The sequence below is a fragment of the Myotis nattereri genome (assembly GCF_964212035.1).
Source record: "Myotis nattereri genome assembly, chromosome: 1".
In the NCBI taxonomy this organism is placed as follows: Eukaryota; Metazoa; Chordata; class Mammalia; order Chiroptera; family Vespertilionidae; genus Myotis; species Myotis nattereri.
Window position 1 is genome coordinate 66,527,885 of NC_138075.1, and position 27,635 is coordinate 66,555,519.

The following is a 27,635-nucleotide window of genomic DNA, read 5'->3' on the forward strand; positions in this document are numbered from 1 at the left end:
AGAGTCTTCCTCTGACCCCGTCCAAGATGTGGTGTGAGTCTGTGGCGTGAGGGGCCTCCAGGGTCACGTGGCCTCATCTGCCCCAACGTTATCTTCACAACATCCTCCAGAGGAAGGAAAGACAGGCTGTGGGGTTAGCTTATTTATTTTAGGAGGAAACAGGCACAGGAAAATTATTTCGTAGGGTCTTGGACTGAATTCCAAAGGAGAAGGAGTGGGGAGAGGAGATAGAGTATTCACAACACCAAGCCCATCCCAGGACAGGCTCAGTCCCAGATTTTATTTCAATTGTGATATGTTCAGTGGCCAAACCCCTGCAGGCCAGGAACTCTGTTCCTGTAGGGGTTATTCATAACCAATGACCTTCTCCCAGGGTGGCCATTGCTAACTGAACACCCTGAGTGAGTGGGCATTGAACCTCCACAAAATGAACTTGGACGCCTGTGCAGACGCGGAGGCCACAGTGTTTGTCGTCTCTGGGCAGCCTCTTGACCTCCTATGGGCCTTAGTATCAGCCCCTTCCCACCAACACCCTCTGTGTCTGGTCATCTGGGAGGAAGAGGGAGCCAGCTGGAGAGGAGAGGGGAGGCAGGGAGGCTGAGGAGCTGAGTGTCTGTAACTCATTATCACACAGCTGATGGGGCTGCCTCTTCCCTCAGGGGTTGTGTAGTTACAAAGACACTACTTCACACTCACTGTTTTTTGAGGTAGCCATAGACTGGAAAGCACTAGAAATCCAACCCCAACCACTATAAACACCATCATAGAAGAAAAGGAACTCCTTCCTCAATATCGTTAGCCCAGTCGCCTATGGACCAATCATTTTTACAATATGCTTATTTTTTCTTATTATAAAAATAGAATATAGTCATTGTAGAACACTTAGAAAACTACTTTTTTTTAAAGATCAAAAAAGGAGAAAATAAACATGATCCCTAATTTCACCATTCTGGTATACATATGGTGCAGCGCAGTGCAGTGAATAACTGTTCAGGCTCTGGGCTCAGTCCCTGGGTTTGAATACTGGCTCCCCTGGGAAATAGCTGTGTGACCCTGGGTTAATTATTTGGCTTCTCTGGGTCTCTGTGCCCCTGCCTGCAATATGGGGATAATAACTACCCGCCTCATGGGGTTATTGTGAGGATTGCAGGAGAGCCTGTTGATATCAAGCTGTCAGAGCAGTGTAGGAATGTCAATAGGGCCCAGTAAATATTTGCTGCAAGTATTTATTTTTAGCTATTTTTCTACACCAACCCCATTAACATTTTCAGAAACAGCCTTTTCCAGTTGCAAAGTAAACTCAGCCTGGAAACAATACAAGGACTCTTTGCACGTGTTTAACTGAAGCAGCTGTTATTCTTAACTGAAGTGACTATTTTTGAAAATATATATTTAATACCTGAGTGATCCCAGATATTTGATGTTTATTTTTAGCCAATTTGTACTTGCTATATTTAGTAACAGCCATTTAAAGAAACTCACACTACTATTTAAGTAACTAAATCCTCCAACTTGCTAAAAAAATCAGTTACACTTCTTATTCATGTCAATTCACTTCATTAAACCAAGTTTATTCTATTTTATTTTATTCATTTAACATGGGAATCTACCCTCTTAAATTTTTTTGTTGAGACTATTACAGAGCTCCTCCATTTCTCCCACTTTGCCCCCCTCCACCCAATCCTCACCCCCCAACCCAGTCCTTTACCACATTATTGTCTGTGTCCATGGGTTCTGCATATATATTCTTTGGTTAATTTCTTCCAGTCCCTCCTACCCCCTACCCTCTTAGATGTTTTAGTGTACCATGGAGTATTGTTAACTATAGGCACTGTGTTGTACTACAGATCTCTAGAACTTACTCCTCTTTCTTACCTGAAACTTTCTGCCTGTTGAATAGTAACTCCCTGTTTTTCCTGCCACTGATCCCTGGCAACCACCACTCCCCTCTGTGATTCTGATATTGACTGTTTTAGATCCCTTATGTAAGTGGAAGCATGCAGTATTTGTCCTGCTATGACTGGCTTATTTCACTTAATGTAATGTTGTCCAGCTGCATCCATGTTGTGCATACTGCAGAGTTTCCTTTTTTAAAGCTGAATAATATTCCATTGTATGTATACACCCATTTTCTCTATCCATTCATCTGTTAATGGACAGATAGGTTGTTTCCACATCTTGGCTTATTGTAAGTAGTGTGGCAGTAAACATGAGAGTGCTAATATCTCTTCAAGATCCTGATATAAATTCTTTTAGATTGCCAGATCATATGGTAGTTCTATTTTTAATTTTTCAAGGAATAAACCAAATTTATTGAAAACCTATTATGTTTGATAGTAGATACTGGGTGTACAGTGGTGAACTAAATAAGAGGTGTGGTGTCTGCCCTCATAGAATTTATGTCTTGTAATTACCAAATAAATATATCACTATCTATATATATAAAAGGCCAAGCGAACACCCGACCGGTAGCTATGACGTGCAGTGACTACCAGGGGGCAGACGCTCTGACCAGTAGCTATGATGTGCACTGACCACCAAGGGCAGATACTCAACACAGGAACTGCCGAGCTGCAGTGACTTGGCAGCAGTGGTTCTCAGGTGACACACCCCAGAACCAGAGAGGAGGGAGCCCAATTCCAGGGTGCATCACCCAAGAACTGCCCTCTCACAATCCGGGACCCATCAGAGGATGTCAGAAAGCTGGTTTCCACCCGATCCCCGCAGGCCAGGCCGAGGGACCCCACCAGCCGGAAGGGCCCTGCTCACTCCGCAGACACCCTTTGAGCCATGGCGCTGGCCAGCCAGGGAGGGACCATGGGAGGTTGGCTCCAGGGCAAGTCTGGCCCATCTCACCCAGTCCCACCCTGCCGGCCACCTTCTAATTAATTTCCTTTCAATGTGCAGGAATCTGTGCACTGGGGCACTAGTAGAGTATAACTGCTATGAAAGAAAAATTACAATGCTATAAGAATATGTATAAACAAGTGCTGGTTAGAGTGTGGAGAAAGGGGAATACTAGTTCATTGCTGGTAGGAATGCAGACTGGTGCAGCCACTATGGGAACAGTGTGGAATTTCCTCAAAAAATTAAAAATGGAACTGCCATTTGACCAGTGATCCCACTTCTGGGAATATATCCTAAGAATGCTGAAACACCAACCAGAAAGAGTATATGCACCCCTATGTTTATAGCAGCATTATTTACAATAGCCAAGAAACAGCCCAAGTGCCCATCAGCAGATGAGTGGATAAAAAAGCTGTGGTACATTTATACAGTGGAATACTATGCAGCTGTAAAAAAAAAAAGGAGGGGGGATCTCACCCTAGCTTGTTTGGCTCAGTGGATAGACCATCAGCCTGCAGATGGAAGGGTCCCAGTTTCAGTTCTGGTCAAGGGCACATGCCTGGGCTGTGTGCTTGATCCCCAGTAGGGGGTGTGCAAGAGGCAGCCAATCAATGATTCTCTCTCATCATTGATATTTCTATCTTTCTTTTTTTTTTTTTTTAATTGCTTAAAGTATTACAAAGGGTATTACATATGTGTCCATTTTATCACCCCGCCCTAGACAGTCCCCCAGCCTCCCCTATGCCCCAGTGTCTTATGTCCATTGGGATATTTCTATCTTTCTTTCCCTCTCCCTTTTCTCTGAAATTAATAAAAACATTTTAAACAAAAGGATCTCTTACCCTTTGAGACAGCTTGGAGGGACCTGGAGAGTATTATGCTAAGCAAAATAAGCCAGTCAGAGAAAGACAAGTATCACATGATCTCACTTATACATGGAATCTAGTGAACAAAATAAACTGATAAATGAAATAGAATCAGAAACATGGAACAGACTGACAAATCTCAGAGGGAAGGAGGGCGGGGGGGGGGGGGGGTAGGAAGAGATTAGCCAAAGAGCTTATATGTGTATATGCATTTCCCATGGACATAAACAATAGGGTAGTGAAGGCCTGAGCTGGGGCAGGAACTGGATGGAGGGGAACGGTGGGGGAGAAAATGGGGGGACATCTGTAATGCTCTCAACAATAAATATTTTTTTAAAGAACAAGTATATTGGTCCTAGCCAGTGTTTCTCAGTGGTTAGAGCATCTGTCCATGAACCAAAGGGTAATGGGTTCGATTCCTGGCCTCGGTTCGGGCACATGCGGGAGACAACCAATTGAAGTGTCTCTCTCACATCGATGTTTCTCTCTCTCTCTCTCTCTCTCCTCCCCTTCCCTCCCTTCCTTCCATTCTCTCTCAAAATCAATGGAAAAAATATCCTCAAGTGAGGATTAACAACAACAAAAGAATATGTATATTGGAGATGGAGCAGAGGGGAGGGCATTCCAGGCAGAGGAAAAGTCTGGGCAAGGGTGCAGAAGCAGGAAAGAACAGGATGCTTTTGGGGAACAGCAAAGAGCCCAGTGTAGTTTGGGTTTAGTAAGAGGCTATGAGAAAAGGCTAGAGGGGCGAGGTTGGGGCTAGTGGTGGAGAACTTGTTCTGTAAACAGGTTCTAGAAGTAATTTATTTAGAAGTAATCGGGACCCTCACAGTTTGGGGGATTCTGAGCCCTAAGAAGGGGTGGGAATATTTGACGGCTGGATTGGAGAGGAGGAAGCAGGGATGAGAAAGTCGTTAAGGGGCACCTCCAGCACTCTCTCAGTGCCTGCAGGACAGGGACAGGCTGTGCTGGACAGTCGACTAGGTGCTAGAGGGGCACAAAGATACACGTGACACGTAAGGGCCTCGGGGAGAGAGGCTGGTGTTACACAAACAGATCTACACAGTCAGTGTTGGGGGAGGGGTATGAATGCCCACCGTGGAGTGTTAGCTGCCAGCTCCAGAGGGGCAGCCAGGGCCTATCAAAGAGGAGCAGTCTGAGCAGAGCCTTGGGCCGAGTCCAGCTTGGCCAGTGGCCTGGCCACCCCAGGAATGGAGCTGGGGGCATGGGAGGGAGAACCTGGCCTCAGCCCTGCTGTCCTTCATTATCTTGCACCTTTTATTGACACAAGTCTTGTTTAAAACTCATGTAATTAGAAACTTGGCTCTGGGAACAAATTGAAGCTTTTTTTTTTCTGCTCTATTAAAACTATTCTGCCAAGTTTGCCTCCTTAGGGCCCCCACCCTATATTTACCTGAGCCAGGGGGCTACTGTTCTAACCTCAGATGCCATTTCCTGGTGGGTCCCTGTGGCCAGGATGGAGACCAGTTTCCATGGGGGCTGTGACGGAAGCCCCTGATTGGGTGGAAGGGGCCCTTTCCTTCCTGCCCCCTCCCTTAGTTCCCAGAACATGGAGGCAGGAATGCCAAGCTGGGATCTTCCGCAGGATAAATACTCTTTCCCAGCTCCCAGAGCTATAGAGCTTTGGGTCTTTTTGCAAAGATAGAAATTATATTTTTAAACATTGGACTGATTACATCTCTGTTTTGTCCCAGGCTAATAAAAGTTACACTGGAAGGTCTTATAGAACTGAAATGTCTGTAATTGAATGAATAAATTTTTAAAATATATTGAGCATGGAGACAGTCCTATTATGATGTTGATTCCTGCACACACACACATACTCCCCACACACTGATACATACATACATACATACATACATACATAACGCCTTCATGCATGCTCACATGTATACACACACACAGAGACACAGAGCTTTCTTGTCCCTAATCCATCACCAAAAGAGGTTTTCACACCATGGCCAGAAGGCAGATCACATGAAATTACACGACTCTCAAAATTCTAATGGATTAGCCAAATTTTAACATTAATTTCTTTGATTAAGACTGATTTCAGCTAAAGCGTAGGGCTCCTGCTTTAGCTAAATCCACCTGCATATCAGCCCGATTAGCTGCATGGCCCCTTGATGAACAGATTTCATCTTCCAGGTCCGTCAGCAGTTCGGAAGATACATATCGTTAAACCAGTTTAGCAGCTTTCAGGTCTTTCTTTCTTCCCTCCCCTTTCTTTCTTTCCTTCTTTATTTTCCTCTTTATTTCTTCATTATTTTTCACTTTTTAAGTCAATTTTATTGAAGTACAGAATATAATAATGCACTTATTTTAATTGTATTCAAGTTTTGACAGACTTGCGTACCCGTGCTACCAACATCATCATCAAGAAATAGAACTTTCTGTCACCCTGAGAAGTTCCTCTTTGTTCATGCCACTTGGCAGTCAGTCCCAGCCCCACCCTCAGCCACAGGCAACTGCTGATCTGTTCTCGGTCACTGTAGCTTAGCTCTGCCTGTTCCGGGATTTAGATTAAAGGGACTCACACAGTGTGTACTCTTTAGTGTCTGGCTTTTCTCAGCATGATGTTTCTGAGATCCACCCAAGTTGTTGTATGTGTCAGCTTATCGCTTTATTTCCACTGTGTAGACGTACCGCAGTTTATCTGTTCACCTGTTCAGGGACATTTGGATTGTTTCCATCTGGGGCTATTATGGGGAAAGCTAGCAGTCTCAGTTTTATAGCTGTTTGTCCCTCAGCAACAGCTTCAGCCACATCCTAGGCACTTGGTAATTATTTATTAATCCATTCTTTACTTTTGTATCTAACATGTTTTGTTAAATTCCAAGATGTATTTCCAATTTCTGGAGAGATGTGTGCCAAAACATTGTTGCAAGCCAAATCAATGTTTAATGCACTTCCACAGGAAACATTCAGTCCTCAGAAGCATCTGCTGAGACCCGCTCTTGGTGAGCACTGTTAGATGCTGAGAGAGCAGGTAAGAAGGGGCCCTGCCCTCAGACGTTCCAGGCCCAGCCAGGGAGACGCCGGAGAACTAACACAGTACAGTTCTCTGGGTGCTGTGAGACCCTGCGAAAGCCCAAGAGAGCTGGGGTGGCTTCTCAGAGGGCACAGCTTGGTCTCTGAGGCTGAGTCGGAGCCGTGGTGTATTCACTCAGGTGGGCACCAGGTGGACAGTGCATGTCTGCACCAAAGACAGTCAACTCAAAATGCCGACCCTATGTAGGCCAAACAGAGCAGCAGCGGGGGCCATGTTCAGTCTGAGGACCACTGATTTTCAACCTGCTTCTAAGTGGTAGTCCTGTCACAGACCTACTTCATGTTAAATGGGACCTGGCCACCTTCTGTAACAGAATCTTTGGGAAAATTCACTATTCTCCCCTTACTGAGTACAGTGTACGCCCTGCATTTTCCCAGCCAGTGTGCTTATACACTGGACTTTCTTACGCCAGGAAGCATCTGCGTTAGAATCATGGATTTATTTTAGGTGCAACCTGGGGTCTTTAAAACCAACTTGTAGCCGGGACCGGTTTGGCTCAGTGGATAGAGCGTCGGCCTGGGGACTGAAAGGTCCCAGGTTCGATTCCGGTCAAGGGCGTGTGCCTTGGTTGCGGGCACGTCCCCGGTGGGGGGTGTGCAGGAGGCAGCTGATCGATGTTTCTCTCTCATCGATGTTTCTAACTCTCTATCTCTCTCCTTTCCTCTCTGTAAAAAATCAATAAAATATATGGAAAAAAAAAAAGCAACTTGTAAAACTCCTTCTGTTTCACAAGCAAGAAAAAGAAAGGCCACTGGGCCGTTGTGAGCCCACAAGCTCTATTTATAAAGCATGAGCGGCTCTCTGCACAGACAGTGTCTTCTACTCTATTTTCTGAGCACCAGTCCCCTTGCTTGGCTCATGCTTCATTGCATTGTCACCTTTACGCTAATTAATTTTGTTTCTCTCCATGGTTGCAGACTATACTTTGCCAAGCTAGACATCCTTCAACAAATATTTATTGCACCTCCCACCGTGGACCAGGCATGGACACAAATATTTTTAAAATAACTAGTAGATAACATTTTAGAGAGCTTTCTAGGTGCCAAGATGATTCTAAATGCTTCCACATATGTTAACTCTACAGCCCCATGAGGTATGTGGATACTATTATTAGCTCCATTTTCCAGATGAGGAAAGGAGGCACAGAGAGGTTAAGTAACTTGCCCACGTCTCAGAACTAGTGAGTAATGGAGCCAGGATTAGGTCCCAGGCAGCCTGAGTCCAAAGCCCACACTGAGAACTACTGTCTTGTGCAACCATGAGGAAGACATGTCCCTGCAGTTAAAGATTTATGGTCTAATAAGAGAGCCCCATCCGTCCATCCAATGATAACACACTGTAAGGGGCTGTGATAGGAGCGTAGCAAAGGGCTCGGGGAGCTCAAAAGAGGGAGTTGAGTCCACCTGCAGCCGGAGAGGGAGCAGAAGCAATAGTAGCTCATACTGATTGAAAGGTTACCACATCTCAACACTATATTGAGCACATTAAAGGCATTTTCTCATGAACTCACTCACTAACCTGATTTTACAGATGAGAAAATGGGGGCTTAAAGAAGTTAAGTAGCATATAACTTAATTAAGGCTCACCCACGTGCTTTGAAGAATGAGGAAGATTTAGGCTAGATTTGTAGGTCCTAAACCAGAGGGGAAGGGCTTGCCAGGGCCAGAGCCCAGCATTGAGCAGTGATAGTGGAGCTTTCATGAATTTTTAAATCCACCTTCAAATAAACAGATTCTCAGCCTGTGTTTCCTCAGTTCCATGATGCGCCATCTAACCAGCTATTGGTAACTCTTTATAATAAAGAGAAGCTACTTCAAATGTGTTTTGTTTTGCTGACCGACTATAGCATAGACGTATCTGCAACCCACGTCTTAGTATTCGGTCTGAGGCAGCGGCTCTCAGACGGTACCAGGCATCGAACTCAAACACATGGGTTTGGGTTCTGTGTTTCTGGAGAGGGGCTGGGAAGTATACGTTTTAGCAGGCCTCTTACCTGATTCTAATGCAAGGCAGGCCACATTTGAGAATCTGTGGTCTCTAGGTCACTGCTTTCCTTCTGCCTTTATTCAGGCAGATGAAACATCATAAATTAAATCATTTCTTAAGAATCAGCCAGAACTTTTTGGTAGATAGGTATTCGGTGCCCATCTTATATCATGAAGGTAGAAGAATTGAGCAGAACTATTCAGCCTTAAAAAGGAAGGAAATTCTGACACATGCTACAACATAGCTGCACCTTGAGGACATTGTGTTAAAGTGAAGTAAGCCAGTCACAGAAAGACAGTGCTGCACAGAGTTCCAGTTTGGGAAGAAGAAAAGAATTTCGGGGGGGTGGGGGGGGGGGTTGCACAACCACATGAATGTGCTGAATGCCAATAAATAATAATAAATAAAAACTGGGGTGAGGGATTGAGTAAACCAGCCTTTCTCAGCTTTGATAATTATGTTTTCTTCTGAAACACTGATATCTTCACCTTTGATTGTGATGCCTGATGTCTGACAAATGATCCTTTAGCACCTGCTCAGTGACAAACACCCATCTATTTACCTGTACTACTCAAACCTTGTTAAGCTCTCATTGTTATTCTAAAACAAGAGAATATGTACATGCAGCCATTCCTCCAGAGATGAGTAATGGTTCACTTATAATAAACTTACATCTGGCACTTCAGTGCCCTGTAACTTTTTATTGTACCAAAGCATTGGAATAAAGTGTTTTTTAAAAACATCAAAAGTAACTATTAGGAAGCCAAATTTAAGTTAAAGCTTAAACACATGTGGTGCTTTGAGGGCCAACCCCGCAAGCCAGGGGGCCCTCGGAGGAAGAGACGCTGTCTGCTTGGCTGACCTTGCGTGTGCACCTGTGGTGACAGTTATGGGAGTGGCACGTTTCCTTCGGTACTGATTGTAAGAAGCAGGCAGAAGTCAAATGGGGGTGGGGGGGGTGGCGGGGGGATTATTTACCAGTCACGGCCCTTGGTAGCACACCAAAGAAGCTGATTCTGGCTAACTTAAGCAGGAAATGCATTTTTCTAAAAGATCAGGTTGTTCACAGAATTAATTGGAGAACGAGGCTCAAAAACTAGCTTAGGAAGCCACCACCACTATGAATGAAGTCTCATTTCCCTTCTCCCTGTGTCTGCATCATTCCCTCAAGATTCAGTAATTCTGCCGAAACCGGTTTGCCTCAGTGGATAGAGCGTCGGCCTGTGGACTGAGGGGTCCCAGGTTCGATTCTGGTAAAGGGCATGTACCTGGGTTGCGGGCACATCCCCAGTAGATGTGCAGAAGGCAGCTGATCGGTGTTTCTCTCTCATCGATGTTTCTGACTCTCTGTCTCTCTCCCTTCCTCTCTGTAAAAAATCAATAAAATATATTTTTTTTAAAAAAAAAAGATTCAGTAATTCGCTATGGTGGGAGGCGATGATGGTCTGATTCTAGACCGCCTGTGCCCTACCTGCTATGATGAGGCAAGAGCCTGTCTGCCACACCTGCAGCTGCTTTGGCCCATAAAGAACCTCCCAACCCTAACCAAAAGGGTGTTCAGAAAAATGCACATTGTGCACCCAACACAGATCTTCTTTGACCTGTTTCTGAACCTCCAGTTACCTGATTTTGGTCACAGAGGAGACCAAGGGAGAGAGTGTTTGGGTCAGAGAGAGGCCAATCATCACTACTGGGAAAGCGCGTTCACAGGCAGGTTCTTCCGGTGGGCGGGGCCAAGGTGTCTTCCCTTTGGCTCCTGGGAACAGCGCCTCATTCTTCTGCTGACCCACCACCAGGACCTGGGGCTCTCTGGCCCACCAGCCAGTCCCCAGTGACAGAACCACGTACTCTTATCTCGGGAGACAGTTTGTTCTGGCCTCACAGGGAAAGAACTCAGAGTGAAAACATGCTGCTGTGTGACCCGTTCACTGGGTTTTTTATTTTCCTCTGTTCTACACTAGCTGCTGGCAGCAATGACAGTGAGCTTGGGCCCACATTCTGAGGACTACCTTTGTCCTCGTCGTCCCCAGGGAATCAGGAGTGAGGCAGAATAGAGAAGTGAACCTCCTGACCCAGAGCACACAGACGGGTGGTGACGATAAATGCCGCCTTCGGGCAGCAGTTTCCTCCGGGAGGAGGTTGAGTCAAGGGCTTGGGGACGGGTGCACAGGCCGCTTCAGCATTGCTGAACATTTGGGGTTTATATTAAAAATGTGTCTGGATCGGTTTGCTCGTTCAACAACTCCTCTTACGCCTGCTCTTCAAATGTCATGGGAACTTTAGTGCATGGAGTCCCTTTATTTCTGCCTAATAAATCATTGCCCTCTAGACACTTTCTCATCCATCTTACATCCCTCACTCCCAGTATCCCAAAATGGATGTGAACATTTTTATATTTCTGCTGCAGTATACATCCATAGACAATTGAGTATTGCTTTGTTTTGTTTTTGCATTTTACCTGAATGTTATTAAACTGTACATATCCTTTTGAAACTGATTTTTTTGTTTTCACTCACCAGTTTTTTGGAGATTGGCCTGTGTTGACAAGTAAAAATCTAGTTCATCCTCAGTGCTGTATGGTATTTTGTTATATAAATAATCTAGACTTATGTTATGATTCTCTAGACTGGTATGCGTTTGGAAGTTTTCAAAATCTAAAACAAGAGACACAAGCACTAAAGTAGGAGTTAAGAAAGGTGCCATCCGGGCTCTGAATAACCGGTTGCACTGACTCTGATTCTGAAGCTAATCAGATTGAGATTAAAAATAAACCTCCTCTAATTAGCTTTTTTGCGGGACTCTGTTCCCTGGGGAAATCCTGAAAGTCTGGACCACAGGCTGAGAGGAGTGTTGACTTAACTGCATGATTTGAAGTGTATTGGTACGTGGCCAAAGCAAACGAAACAGAACTTGTGGTGGGCCTAGCCACTTTAAAAAAAAGAAATTGGCAAGAGACCATTTCATAGAATGGCTGTGAGACATAATTTTTTTTAAATATTTACAACATCCTTAAGATATAAATAGTCCAAATGATAAATATTGGTCACAATTTCAGCCAGCCCAACCTTTGACCTCCTTAACACTCTTAAAAACTTGGGTCAAGAAAAGGCAATTCCTCTCTTGTTGTGCTTGCTGGACACCCAGTGGGTCTCCAGGTGGTCAACAGGTTTTCTTTCTTCTCCATCTCTGGTACTTTCAGAAAAGTGAGAAGCTGAGAGAAGTAGGAGCTTTTGACCTATGGCCTGTGGTTTTATAGAGCCATTGATCAACTTTTCCATTGATCCAAGGACTGTGCTAGGTGAAATAAGAGACTTGTGAGGACTCAATGAAACCTCAGATGTGGAAGTAAGGAATGCCCAATGTGACTGTGAGCCTCTTTCTAATCCCTATTTCTTCCCACAGAAGGGCTCCTGGGAGCACCAACATTAATGAGATGCACTCAATCCAGGGGCCCTATTTGAAGTGATTTTCAGGTCCAGGCCTCCACTGCCTCCGCTCCCTGGCACTGCTGGAGAACCAGTGATTCCCAGACTCTCGTTACATGTGTCTCCCACACGCAGCAGTGGCTGTACTGACGTGCTCCTCTCTCCACCTAGGGTACGACTTCTGCCAGGTCCTGCAGTGGTTCGCTGAGCGGGTCGACAGGATCATCTTGCTCTTTGACGCTCACAAACTGGACATCTCGGACGAGTTCTCCGAGGCCATCAAGGCCTTCCGGGGCCAGGACGACAAGATCCGCGTGGTGCTGAACAAGGCCGACCAAGTGGACACGCAGCAGCTGATGCGTGTCTACGGGGCCCTCATGTGGTCCCTGGGCAAAGTCATCAACACGCCCGAGGTGCTGCGTGTCTACATCGGCTCCTTCTGGGCGCAGCCCCTGCAGAACACTGACAACCGCCGGCTCTTCGAGGCCGAGGCCCAGGACCTCTTCAGAGATATCCAGAGCCTCCCCCAGAAGGCAGCGGTGCGCAAGCTCAACGACCTCATCAAGCGAGCGAGGCTGGCCAAGGTAAGCAGCACAGTCCCCGCACCAGCCTCAGGCAGGGGGCTCTTCCCGCTCTCTGAGAGAAAGGGGGGTGCCCCATCCCAGGAGACTTAGGGAATGAACTTGTCAGAGGTTAGAAGAGACCCTTGAGATTGGTGCCCTGTTTGAATTCTGGCTCCTAGCTCTCTAACCTTGGGCAAATGGCTTAACCTCTCCAAACTGTTTTCTAATCTGTAAAACGGAGCGAAGAAGAGCACGTCACAGGTGTTAGTGACCTGTTGGCATGTGGTATTTCTCTTCTCCAGTGGAAACAGCTGGACTTAACCGTCAGGGTACATGATACCCAACATTATTTTCTAATCAAGGCTGGTAAATCACGTCATAGTCTTTGCAGATTTCAATATTTTTTTTCAAAATACTTTTAAATGCACATGGGATATTTAATTTACCTGTCATTGTTGAGAGCCTAGTGACTCAAGATGCAGCTATATTTGGTCATATAAAGAAATAAAAAGCTGAGCCCAGCCGGTGTGGCTCAGTTGGTTGGGCATCGTCCTGGGCACCAGGAGGCTGTCAGTTCAATTCCTGGTCAAGGTTCAATCCCCTGTAGGCAGCCGGTCGATGTTTCTCTCTCATCAATGTTTATATATCTCTCTCTCCCTCTCCCCTTTTCTCTCTGAAATCAATAAAAACATTTAAAAAACGAAATAAAGAGCCGAGAGCTCGCTGGGAAGTGCCAAGCACGTGGGACTTTTTGCCACCTTTGAGCATTTGCCGCCCTCTGCATGGACCAGTGTGGCCTGGGTCGAGAGAGGCACAAAATACTGCGATGGACAGACACCAGGAATAACGAAGGCCGGTGTAGATGGGAGCAGGGAGCAGTCAACTTGCTGAGTTTACTTCTAGGAAAAAAAGCTTGTCTTCCTTTTTTCTTCCTGAGAATAGTGCTGGCTTGTTCCTTCTTATAAAGAAACATGTTTAAAGTACAGCTGATCCAGCCCGAGCTTCTCAGTGCCAGTGTGCTCCGGGGGCAGCGCCAAGCTGTGCAGGGGCCGGGAAACAGTCCCGGGTGGGTAAGAAGGAGAGCTCGGCACGGTGGCCTGCGGTGCCATCCTCTTTATACCATCTGCAGTTGTATGGCCATTTGTGAACTTGTTGTTGCTTAAATGGACACGGAGTCACCTGAGTTTTTCTTTTTGCTGTATTTATGTTTCTTAAAAATACTCTTAGATTTTGGTACATTCATCTTTATTTCTCTTTATCTAGTCTTCCTTTTGCAAGTCAGCCCTTGCAGAGGGCCTGCCGTGTTTCGGAAGCATGGCGCTCTGCATTGAATGTGTTATTTCGTCTGATCCAATCAGTAATTGCACAGTTAGGCACTATCTTCATTTCTCCTGCTAAAGCTCAGAGAGGGGAAGCCACTTGTCCAAGGCTTCGTAGCCTGTAAGTTGCAAAATATAGATTCCAACCCCAGACAGTCCTACTCCTTGGCCTGGAAAGTGTTCACCTAAAATCCAGCGTGGACGGCATTCATTGCTCCTCAGTAAGTGTCCTTGCTTTCTGCGTTGATCTGCCATTGTTTATTCTATAAAATTCTCCACCCACAGAAACCTACAAAAGTTCAGAGGTTTATCGAGCTGACATTTTGAAAGCCTGCAAAGGGTATTCAGATGTCACCTCGGAGGTGTCAGATCTGAGTTAGGGTATGGAATGTGTCTATTTATAGAACACCATAATGAGGCAGAATTCATGAGCATCCAAAAATAAACAAGTGTGTTACTGTCCTGCCACTTCTGTGGAGATCAAACTCGAGGTGTCACGAAGATGGCATTTGAATACTATGAAACATGGCACTCTGACCAAAGAACTCTTGAAACTTAATGATTTCCTGGCTTTTTCTATTTATGTATTTTTTTCACAGCTCTGTTTCACATAACAGGAAACCTTTGGAGTGGGTTTTGGTTAGCCTCAGAGATCGCACATGTCATGATATCAGTAGACATCATTCTCTGGAGAGTGTCCACAATATAAGATGCAGTTGAGGTTTGTCTCATGATTCTTTAAAATAAGCTACTTGGGGAAAGACCCAGAAAGCATTTAGAAAATATAATTGAGTTGTATTCAGCTATGATTCAAATAGCCACATTAAAAAATGAGGCTCTTACAAACCTGAGGCGATAGTGTTTTATGGGGTAAATGCACAAAAGTAAAAATCGAGGCCAGTTCACGAGCAGACCTCACCCTTTATAACACATTGCCCCAGAATAGGAAAGGTTCCTGCCCACTTGGAGATCTTTGCTCAACAAAACAATGAGTCAACATTTGAGGAAGGAACAACTAAAAATGAGAAGGAAAAGGAGAGGCCAGTGATTTTCGGGGTTCACTATAGTTCTGCAGAATTTAGTTTCATCTTCAAAGCATGTTCTCTTCTTGGTCACGTGTAATGTGCAGAGCCCAGCTTTCTGGTTCGTCTGTCAGTTCCTTTTGTGGAGAAGTTAGACATTTTGAACTTCACCAAAGGAACCCAGGTTAAGGTGTATGAGTCGTTCCATAGTAGGTGATGATGGTCCGCCATTGGGGCTTTTAAAAATAGCTCAGTCGTCAGCCCCAAGCTGCTGTGGAGGTATGTCAGTGCTTAAACCCATATAGGGAAGCCTGTCTTTTTGAAAGTTGACCTCAAATGGCTGGGTGGTCCCCTCAAGTCCCTTTTAAGCTGTTAAGAATCATATGACCATCAGTGCCAGCTTTGATTTCAACAGAACAGCCAACCTCCTGCTCAAATGGGAACCTGTCAGCTGCTTTTCTCTGCCTCTTGCAGTCTCACACTTGATGACCCCAGGGGTTCATCTTTGGGTATTTGTGAAGAGAATTTCTTATATCATCCTAAGCCCCTTTAAAACTGTGCTGATCCCTGATGTTAAGTGCTCTTTGCAAGGTTCCAGCTGGGCCTACAAAGGCGCAGGTCTCCACCAGGTCGTGTCAAGCTTGCAGATGAGGTTGCACAGTGTAGAATCACGTTTTTCCAGACTAACTTCCCTCAAACTGCTTCCGGTATCCAAATTCCATGAGCACTTCCATTCCTACTGACCATGAGCACTGGACGCTTCCAGTCTCGCTGCTGGGGGTTGCCCTTCCAGCCCGGTGGGTGTATCCGGTATCAGTCTGAGTACATGCTTCTCAGTCTTGGGTGTATATGAACACTTGCCACTGGGCACAATTAACGAGGTTGCGGCAGAGTCTCTTTGTGAACTATCAATTCATGTTCATTTTAAGGGAGGACATCTTTCTGCTCATTGAGTTATTAGCCCAGAGAAAAAGTGACATTTGGGCTTTTCCAGTTTTATACAATGAAATAAATGGGTGAATTGGACAAGCTAAGACTGTTCAAAAGTCCCCAGGGTTCAATGTCCTTCACTTGTGAATAAGGCACTTGGGACCCGAATTCACCATATTACTATTTAAATATGGAGAGTTTATTGATTATTCAATAAGAACTAAATAGCCACGAGCCCTCTCTGGCATTGCTACCTCCAGCTGTTGGACTTTGACCATTAATCAATAACAAGTAACTTTTACTCCTCTTTCTAATGGACAGAGAACCTTCAAGTCTTAATAACAACCCTCCCTTGTGAGGTAAGGGTTGTAATTTCCAAATTGCAAATGAGCAAACGGAGGCTGGGGATTAGCCATCTCTCCTGGAGCTGCTCAGGGAGCGGCAGTGGTGGCAGGGCCTGACCCCGCCTTCCAGTGCTTGGTCTGCCCTGCCTCGCTCTCCCCTCCCTCTGCCCCCTTCCCATTCCCATATATCTTCTTAGTGAGTTTTCTCTCATTATGAAGAACAAAAGGTGTCAGACTGTTTCCAACTCCTTCCATGGGGACCACCACCTGGTCTGGCCCTCCATCTGCCATTTATTTGGAGACACACCTTTGACACATAAGGGCTTTTGTTGATGTTGACTAGGGCTTTCAGCCATCCCAGCTGTGCCCTCTGTTTACCAAGAGGCCTTAGAAATGTACAGGGTGCCATCCTGCCAGTAGATTGCAGTCTTTACCCACATTGTGTCCATAGTGTTGTGTGTCATATCTGTTTCTTGTGTGTCGAAGGGAAGAGTAAATGACCTTCCAAATGGTTAGGAATAATCAGAAGCCAAACCTCAAAGTTTCCCACACTGTTGTTCTATAGGACCCAATTCATTTTGAATTCCAGATCTTCAACAGCTTCACTAACTTTTTTAATTCATACTCATAGAAAGCAATTTTATAAGAATTCTATAAGAATGAGGCAGTTGAATGGTGATGTCAACTCTCCATCCCCTAACTAGCTGGGTGACCTTGAGTAAAGTCATATGAATTTCCTGGAACCAGGTGTTCACTTCCATATAGGAGGTCCCTTCCAGATTTAATACTCCATGATTCTAAGGATTATAATTTACCTCATAACTTGATAAGCTCCTTAGAGATGGGGCCCATTCATGGAATCTGACCCTGGTTATTGTCTCAGGATACCCAGGAAAGGGCGGGGGGGGGGGGGTCATTCAGAGATAGCACAATAGGAAATTTCCAGAAAACAGGCCAGTGGAACTTCCTGGAAGTGGAGGTTGAGGCTGAGAGTATCCTGCAGCATGAGTTGGCCACCTGAGGGTCATGACTCAGGTAGCACCAGGCAGGTGGGAGGAGGAGGGAGTTGAGGACTGGCACAGAAACTGCCCCAGTTATCTCAGAACCCTGAGGCCTGGTGTCTGAAGGTGGCCCATTATTCAGCAGCCTCAGTCATCAGCCATTGAACAGCATGAGGGCTGAGCTCAGGGAGCAGGTGCCAGGCATTGGGTGATAGGTGCACATCACCCACGGTTCAGCCCAGGTAGAGCAGGCCCCCGGGTACCAGGAAGTGCTAAGGAACAGAGCGCCAACCCTAGAAGGCCAGGGGCTGGGTGGGGAGTCAGCCTTCCCTGAGCAGGGGCCTGGAAGCTCTGAGGTACCTCAATAGTAGATGGTGAGAGGGTCTTAGGGAGCCCTCCAAGTCCTTCAGGGCTACACAGGGCCCTCCCCTGCTCCATCCAAACCGAGTCAGGCATCACTACCCAAGACAAGGAAATTACTAGTCTTACCACTTACTCATCATACCCTCAGGAATGCAGTTAAAGCCCATCGTTCTAAATTAAAGATTCCAAACTTTGGGTTTCTCTATCTCAAAGAATTGTGTAAATATTATAAGTAGTGTTAATTGGAAAAATAACTAAATAAACAAGTTTACTAGTGGCAGAAAGTTTAGAATCATCTCTCCCAACCTATAGTTGTAGCAGTAGCCAGACAGCACAATGGGTGCTTATGTAAAAATGGCCTTCATAGGGATGGAGAAGTTGGCATTGTCTGGTTTGAGCATGCCAGCGTTTTCACTGTGCAGTTATTTTAGTGTTTGGGTCTTAGCTGAGTGGTTTTGGCTGTGCCCAGTGTATGTCCATGCACAGAGGCCCTCCGTTGAACCATGGGACGTATCTACTTACTTTATTTAATTTCCATTCTTCCACAAGATTACAGAAGAAGTCTGTTTTCTTTAATAGGATTTTCCATAGCTACATAGTCATTTTTTGTTTTGTAATCACCGCTCTGTTTTTCATCCTTTCTTATTTTAGTTATTTTCTTGACTTCTAAATTACTCTGTAGAATTCTAGATACACAAAGAGAACTTTTCTAAAGAACATTTCTTAATGTCCTGAAGTTGGAACTCAGTGGAAAAGTGCCAAAGTTAAGGAAGGTGGTGCCCCAGCCAAGCAGGATTCACCTCCCAGGTACTAGTCATGTCTGCAACCCCCGTGTGGTCAGAGTTTCTGGGCTCCCCCTCGTGTATTGGGGGTCCCTCTCTCAGACCGAGCTTCTGCTGTCCAGCCTGGGCCCAGGCAGCTGGTCCTGTGCAGAATTGACCTGTGGAGATCTCGGGGTCTACACTGTTCTCAGGAAGGTTATGGGAATCCTCATCTCACTGCTCACTGGGCACACGTTTCTGTGAAGATCAGCCATTTACTCAGCTTCAGTTTCGTTTCCTGGTGCTCTTGGGCACTGGCCCTAGTGAAACTATTTTTTTCTCCTTTATTATTGAGGGTATTACAGATGTCCCCTTTACCCAGATATGCCCCACCCCAGACCTTCACCACCCTATTGTCTGTGCCCGTGGGTTATGCATATATGCATATAAGTTCTTTGATTAATCTCTTCTTGCCCTCCCCTCTCCCCTTCCCTCTGACATTCTCCAGTCTGTTCCATGTTTCCATACCTCTGGATCTATTTTATTGATCAGGTGATTTTGTTAATTAGATTCTTTGTTTATTTTGATTTTTAGATTCAATTGTTGATAGATATGTATTTATTGACATTTTATTATTCTTTTATTTTTTTTATTTTTTTAAAGAAGATACTTTAACATTTCATGTAATACTGGTTTGGTGGTGATGAACTCCTTTAGCTTTTTCTTGTCTGTGAAACTCTTTATATGACCTTCAATTCTAAATGATAGCTTTGCTGGGTAGAGTAATCTTGGTTTTAGGTCCTTGCTTTTCATCACTTTGAATATTTCTTGCCACTTCCTTCTGGCCTGCAAAGTTTCTGTTGAAAAATCAGCTGACAGTTGTATGGGCAACTTGTAGGTAACTAACTGCTTTTCTCTTGATGCTTTTAAGATTCTCTCTTAGTTTTTTACCTTTGGCATTTTAATGATGATGTATCTTGGTGTAGGCCTTTTGGGTTCCTCTTGTTTGGGACTCTGCACTTCCTAGACTTGTAAGTCTATTTCTTTCACCAGGTAAGGGAAGCTTTCTGTCATTACTTTTTCAAATAGGTTTTCAATTTCTTGCTCCCTCTCTTTTCCTTCTGGTACCCCTGTGATACAAATGTTGGTATACTTGAAATTGTCCCAGAGGCTCCTTACACTATCTTCATATTCTTGGATTCTTTTTTCTTTTTGCTGTGCTGATTGGGTGTTTTTTGCTTCCTCATATTCCAAATCACTGATTTGATTCTTGGCATCCTCTATTCTATTGTTGCTTCCCTGTAAATTATTCTTCATTTCAGTTAATGTATCCTTCATTTCTGACTGGTCCTTTTTCATGCTGTTGATGTTCTCTATAAGTTCCTTGAAGTTGTCACTAAGTACCTTGAAGATCTCATTAAGTTCCTTGAGCATCCTTATAACCAGTGTTCTGTATCTGGTAGTTTGCTTGCTTCCATTTTATTTAGTTATTTTTTCTGGATATTTCTTCTATTCTTTCATTTGCAACCTGTTTCTTTATCTCCCCGTTTTGGCTGCTTCCCTGTGTTTGTTTCTGTGCATTGGTTAGAGCTGCTATGTCTCCTGGAATTGATAGAGTGGCCTTGTGTAGTAGGTGTCCTGTAGGTCCCAGTGGCTCAGTCTCCCCAGTAACTGGAGCAGGGCATTCTAAGTGCAGCCCTCTGTGGTCTGTGTGCCCTTTCCTATTGTAGTTGAGCTTTGCTTATTGTTGGCATACTGAGCAGGATTGACCACCCCCCCCCCCAGGCCAATTGGCTGTGCAGACCAGCTGAAACTATAGCAGAAGAGCTGCTGTGCAGGAGACACCTCCATAGAGCAGGACTTGCTTCAGTGGGGCTTTGGTGCTCTCAGAGTCTTCCCCTTGAATATGTCATTTATGGATGTGATAGGGTTGTAATCTGGCGTTGTCTGAAGCTGACCACAGGATGCACTGGCTCTGGGGCCTCACAGGAGGTGCAAAGTCAGCCACTGCCTGTATCTTGCCTGGGGCCACAAGCTATAGAGAGACCTGCAGATGGTTGCTACTTGTATTGGGCTTGGAGATGTCCAGGAGAGGCCAAGTTGTGAACCAAGGCAGGCTTCTGCTAGTTCCAGGCCTGGGGCCTCTTATTGAGAGGTATGGGGCACACTGAGGCCAGCTGCTGCTTGTTTCAGAGATTTTAGAAAAGTCTGAAGCCTGAGCTAGGACAGGTTATTCATATAGAAAGACCACTGCCAACAACTTGGGTGGGGCTGCAAATTGGGTAGAATAGGGTGTCAGGGAGTCACCAGGGCCAGGCAAACAGTGTGAGCCAGGTTAATGGAAACTCAGATATGGCACCTGCCAGTCGGCTTTCTGGCTTAAGGGAAGTCCAAACACTTTCATCTGGGAAAATCTGCCTCTGAGTTCTTGCTCTGATGCCACACAATTTAGTTCCTCCTGTATGCTCCTGGATCCTTACAAGCTGCACTGGAGCTCAAAGGGAATTAGTCCAAATAAGTCTGTGCATGGGCCCTTTAAGAGGAACTGCCTGGGACTCCCACATACTCCATATCACTCAGTCACAATCCCCACTAGTTTTTGCAGCCTCAAGTTATGGGGACTTCTCTTCCCTGCACTGGAACTCTGAGCTGAGGTGTTTGATGTGGAGCTGGGACCCCTTGTTCCTCATGTAGACCTCCACAGCCAAGATACTTCTCCGGATTAAAAACAGGTCAATTATGGGTCTTGGATCAGCCCATTCCACATCTCCACCCTTCCTATCAGTCTCAATATGGCTGCTGCTTCTTTTATTTAAATATATTTTATTGATTTTTTTACAGAGAGGAAGGGAGAGGGATAGAGAGTTAGAAACATCGATGAGAGAGAAACATCGACCAGCTGCCTCCTGCACACCTCCTACTGGGGATGTGCCTGCAACCAAGGTACATGCCCTTGACCGGTATCGAACCTGGGACCTTTCAGTCCACAGGCCGACGCTTTATCCACTGAGCCAAACTGGCCAGGGTGGCCTCTTCTTTAATTCTCTAGTTGTAGGACTTCCATTCAGCCAGATTTCAGGCAGTTCTGAATGATGGATGTTCTTTTGTTTAGTTATAATTTTGATATAGCTGTGGGAGGATGAGAGTGCTACATTTACCTACGCCTCCATCTTGACCGGAAGCCTTAGTATCTCAAACTCTCTTTAGGTCTTCTGGTTAATCACCAGAACTAAGATCTTTCTCACCCAGGCCCCACCCATCCCGCTCACTCCCCATGGAACAGCCAATCAGAGGCACAACTGAACTATGGCTATAGAATTTCCCCATGTCAGTTGCCCTTCCTCAGGGATGCTTTTTAGGACAGGGTTCCAAGAGAAATCTGTGCAAGCCCACCTCACCCCCACCCATACGCAGCCAGACATCATCAGCCCTGGAAAGCAGGGAGCTCTCAGCATTATTCCTGTCTCCCTGCTCTCCCAGAGCCATCATTAGCACAGCACTAGGACAGCAGTCCTTCTAAATCCTCCATCAGCTCCGAGTTCCCCAGGCAGAGTCTAAATGCAGCCCACCTTCCCCACCTCTAAACCTGCGCTGCATCTTCATACTCAGCACTGCCCCAAATATGGCCCAGCATGTTGCCTCCACACCTCCATCCATGCTCTTCCCTCCCCCAGACTGCCACATCCCTCCCCTCGCCCACACATCCTACCTGTTTATCAAGGCCCAACTCAGATGTCACCTCTTCCCTGAATCTGTCCTCCCACAGTCCTTATCTGCCACATTCCACATCCCAAGATCTTTTTTCACCTCTTTCCTCTCCTGACCCTTAACAGTGGGGTTTTCTCTGCTCATTTTCCCCGAGTGGTCTCATCCACCCCGTGGCTCTGCTACCACCTCAAGTCCCACTCTAAAACCCATCGTCCAGGTCAGCTCTCCCTTCCACTCACCCTGAGACAGCTCCCCTATATACCTCATATACCTCACATTCTACACATCCAGAACCAGGCTGTAATCTCCCTGTCTTTGCCCTCCTCTGGTCCCGAGGACCATGGCTCTGCATGGGTGCCTGCTGTGTGTTGTGATGCATATAAGATGCCCTCTTGTTTGTCCTGGTGCACTTCTGAATGGCACGTCCTCACTGACATGTACCCTTTCAGGTACACGCCTACATCATCAGCCACCTGAAAAAGGAGATGCCGAGTGTTTTTGGAAAGGAAAACAAGAAAAGAGAGCTTATCGACAGGTTGCCAGAAATCTACATTCAGCTGCAGCGAGAATACCAGATTTCTGCAGGGGACTTCCCGGAGGTCAAGGCAATGCAGGTACTGGGCGCCCGTTACAGCGTCATGGGGCGGGGGGGCAGAGGCACTGCCATCTTGTCCGGCTGGTCACAGGGTACACATGGTTCATGGTTTAGGATGGAGAAGAATGCAATGAATTCACCTTCCTTGTGGTGATCCATGGTAACAGGCTGCTGTGAATAAGGCAGGAGTTGCCTGCCTCCTGAAACATTTAAACAAAAGGGGACACAGTCCAGGAAGTTAAGTTCACATGAAAAATTATCTGAGCCACCCTCTCAGGCTCTGTTCAATGTTGTTTTGACATTGAGATGACACCTGTTTTTTGGAATCCCAGGACTGTAAGGGAATCAGAGCTGGGAATGACCTTGGAGGTCACCCAGGCTGCCCCTCCAGCCAGTGCTGTCCAGCACTGCCCTGCGCTGTGGGATTACGTGTTCAGGCAGTGTCATTGCTGCAGGCTCAGGAGGCATCAGAGGCGTGGGGCTCTGTGGACATGCTGGACATCTCTGGACACAGCGAGACATGCTCACCGAGGATTTTGTTAAATGTCCGTGTTGGGCAGCCTTTGGCCAGATTTCAGGGTCTCCCTGAGTTGTATGTGGGCAGCCCCAGATGAGCCCGACTGGATGCTGCATTCAGCCATCTTGGCCCAACCAGTGTTCCCACGGTGCACAGTGGTGTTAGGTGAACATATCAGTGCTGACCACATCCTTCCAAGCCAGGCAGACAGGCCCTTGCACTGGACAGGAAGATGGTCCTCATTGAGCCAGGCTGCCCATCTTCCAGTCCAGTGAGGGACCTGGCCACCCTGGAGGCCACAGTCCTTTGGAAGGCGAGCAGTACAAGTTGAGATGGCTGCAGCCGCTAGCCAGTAACGTGAGCAGGCGAGGCAGGCCAGGCAAAAGGAAACCATGTCACCCTCTCTGACTACCTCTTATTTTTTCACATTTGATGGAGGTGTAGGTTCCTAGAAGTGTGTCTCTACAAGGAAGAAATCAAATCTACAAGTGAGATGAGGACTTGTGGGGGCCCACAGTGCGGGAGATGGGAGATTTGAACCCCACGCCAGCAGGAAGGCCCTGTCCCACCCAGTGGTCGCTGCCCTGGGGGAACACTGGAAGCTGGAAATCTATAAAGTCCCCTGGCTTTCCAATTTCGGCTCAAACTTTCAAAGAATACTGCATAGGCCAGACAGAGGATACCTTCCTGCTGGCTGCATCCCGAGGCACAGAGAAAGAACGCCGAGTGGGGGTGCAGTATACAGTGCACATGGGAGAGGGGTAGGTTACACTCCCTGTTGCCATGGCAGGGCTCAGGGGAGGGTATCTGCAATACAAGATCTGGTCAGATGGGACTTAGGTGACTTCAGAATCAATACAGAAATATCTGTGTTCTTCCATAAATGAAATAATTATTCCTGTACTCAGAAGACGAATTGCTTTTTTTCTGGTCACAAGATGGCTAATTTTAGGGGCCTCTTGGAGCAACTTCCTGAGCAGATTCCACTTGCACACCCTTGGTTTATGCGCTGCACCCCATGACCAGCTGAAAGACAACTGATTCTTGGCATCCTTCAGAAATTTTTGAAGGGAAATTGGCTTCTTGACTGCACTGAAAACTATGCACACTATGGCCCAATGGGGCTTCTGCGGCTCATTAGCCTAGTGAGGCTACCACAATGCCCACTCACAAGAAGATGCTGCTCCCCAGATCTCAGGCACCACTGAGCCACCGGGGGCTGCTGCAAGCCCCCCTACCCAGGCCTACCACCCATCCCCCAGTGACCTCCCTTAACATAGGGAGCAAACTGTGACTACTTTAGCCTGAGCCTGCCAGGTCAGAGCTGGGGCAGAAGGGCAGTCCCTGGGGAAGAAACAAGGAAGCCATATGCCCCCTCACCTCAGGTCTCTGGAGCAGGCACAGCCCAGTTAGATGGACAGTTTAGGAAGGGCCCAAACTTTCTCTGAGGACCCTGGGGGTCAGGCCCCATACAGGTGCCTTAGCACCTTCAATGGACACCTGAGGGCCCTAAGACTGGGATCAAGGAGTCCCACCTGACAGGTGCCTCATTCACCTGTGTTCATTCATCCATTCACTCAAGGAATATTAAGCCTACTGTGACCAGGCACTTTTCTAGGCCCCAGAATAAATCAACAAACAAAAATGAACAAATGGCAAATATCTCTGTCCCTATGGGGTATACGTTATGGATTATGGTATCTACCACTGTGACTATGGTTGGCAGTGAAACTTTTGGCAGCAAAGCTTATTATTGGGACATATGCTCCTTGTTACAAGTGATGTTGTGTTCATTGGCTACAACTCCACGAGGCCAGTGACCCATGTCCTGTTCACCGCCATATCGCCAGCACCTGGCATGTAGCAGGTGCTCAATGAATATGTGTTGAGTGAGTTCATCGTTAAGTTAGTGTATGCTTATGTCCAAGCCTATAGAAAATTATATAAGCATTTATTTCAGGGGGGAAAAACTGAAGGCCAGCCAGAAGCAAAATCTCAAAGGATTGAGCAAATGCTTCAAAAATGGCAGTTTTGCAGTTCTTTTTATACATTTAGAAATAAAGGAGAAAATGTACAATCCATTGCTGGTAAGTTAGGGAGGCAGCAGAAGGCAAAGCAGGGAAATCTCTAGGATTGGATAAAAAGTAAAATAGATACATACTTCTTTTACAGCGGTAGGTACAGGATGCTTATCATTTCACATTTACAGTAAATAGAGATGGTCCGAGGCAACAAGATAACAATAAGGCATTTCCTGGTGCAGATGGTTATGCCTCCTCCAAGGGTCTGAAAAGACAGTTATTGACATTCTTAAGGGCATGTTATCCCAGATGCACAAAACAATAAACGGGGCTCACTTAAGGCACAAATTAACCGTCTATAAGGAATCGATAGGCGCAGAGGGTGCCCAGGCACTGTGACGTGCGCAGCTGGGATTGGTGAGCAAACGTCCTGAGTGGTCCCTCTGGTCGCTGTGCCTGGCAGGGCTGCTACATCGCCTCTGTTTTGCTCACAAGTAAATCACAGCAGGCTCTCGGCTGGTGGCTTTCTCAGACCCTGGCCCAGCCCTGACTGATTCTCACAGGGCTTACAGACCCGCCGTTCCCAGAGCAGCCCCCTGGGAGCGGGAACAGGCTTCCTCCTTGGGAAGCTAGCTGGGCCCTGATCACACCACCCCAGTCCCTTCAGGGACTCCCCAGGAAACAAGGCAGGCCCGGAGCCTGTAAGGTGTGCTTCAGGCTAGATTTCTGTCACCCGGGAAGCTTGCGGGGGGGGGGGGGGGGGCAGGGTTCACAGTGTGGGCCAGGGCCTCTGTCATCCCTGAGTCTCGAGGTCTGACATCCTCTACAGCTCAGGCACTCGACCTCACCTTAACCTCATCCAGGACAGGGCTTAAGCTTGGCAATGACTTTATTAAGATCTTTGCACATCTCAGGGTCACTCAGAGCTCCCGATGCCAGCGCTGAGTCTCTGTTCTCCCTGTGCTCTCATAAACCAAGCTGGTCTGGTTGGCTCTTAGCCATAAGGAGTCAAGTGCATTTTGAAGGCTTTTGCCTGCTGCTGGGAGGTAACTGTGACCTGCTGGTGAGCTGCCTGTGGCCACCCTTCCCTTTGGGAAGGAACCTGATTTACCACACTGATGTGTCCATACTGCCAAACAAGGAGAACACTGGCGGGACCACCTTCACTGCTGCCTCAGTGGTCCTCTGAGAATTGGGCCCCACAGCTGAGGAGTTGGCAGCATTTCAACAGCAGAGGGCAGCAGAGCCATCCATCTGCTCAGATCTCTGGATTCGAAAACGGCTTCTGGTGAAGGTTGGGAGTGAGGGGGCCAGGTACTGCGAATGGAACGGGGCTGGGCACTACCATTGTGTCTGGGAGGGGCTCTCCTGGGCTTGGTGGCTTTGACAGGTGTGATTGTTGATGAGTTGATCTTTAAATTCCCTGGGGTGCATTCATCCCATTAAAAAGACTTCTGTTCTGGAGCCACCCTAGGGCAGGGAAGGCAGTGGTTTAATCTCTACACCACACTCCCTGGTCAGGCCTGGGGGCGGGCCATGTGGGGTTCGTTTCCTGTGTGCCCGCTGCTGCTGCTGCTGCTGCTGCTGCTTTCTGCCCACCCCCACAGTATGGCCATTTCCCCTTGCCAGCTTTCCAGAGGTTTGCAGTCTGGATGCACGGCCCCTGCAGGAGGGTGGAAAGTTTGGGCGGACACCACCCTCCTTTGTCTGCTTGGCCAGGCACAGGGCTCTGTGTGTGCTCAGGGCTCAGGCTTATTCATGAGGAAAGAGGGTAGGTGTCTGTGCACCCAGGGAATCCGGGCTTGTTTGCCGCTGCAGCACTGGGATTTTTGTGTAGGCTGCCTGCTCTCCTCCTGAGCTTTCTTGTCTCAGTGCCCTTGGCTGACTGAGATGTTGGCAGCATCGTTTGGTGCTGATGTTGGGATGCCATACAGGTGTCCACAGACTGTCAGGGCGGATAATGTCAGCCCAGCCCAACGAGACCTACAACTGCAGAGTTGCTAAGAGGGTTGGAGGTGCCTCTCTAGAGATAATGTCAGACTCTAGCTCCCGTTCTGTCCCCTCCACCGTCTGAAGCTAAGGGCTCTGCTTCAAAATGAACCGCTTAGAATGTCTGCCCTGCCAGTACTCCCCAGGGCAGCGGCAGCGGCCGCCAACCTTTGGGACCTCATGGACCACCAGTGGTCCGCGGGCCACCGGTTGGCAACCACTGCCCTAGAGACCACAGTTTTGCTTCTCCATTGGAAACAGCCTAAACATCCAACTACATGGGACAAGGTGAATGACAGTGGCTC

General features: G+C 46.8%; 1 protein-coding gene across 1 annotated transcript in view; it reads left to right on the plus strand.

The window, feature by feature from the left end:
* The window catches only part of EHD4 (EH domain containing 4), a 91,938-nt gene that overhangs the window by 57,477 nt on the left and 6,826 nt on the right, over positions 1-27,635 (plus strand). The window contains exons 4-5 of the mRNA XM_081112818.1: positions 12,369-12,781; positions 22,658-22,822. Coding sequence (XP_080968944.1) covers positions 12,369-12,781; positions 22,658-22,822 — 578 coding nt within the window. The remainder of the gene's footprint in view (positions 1-12,368; positions 12,782-22,657; positions 22,823-27,635) is intronic.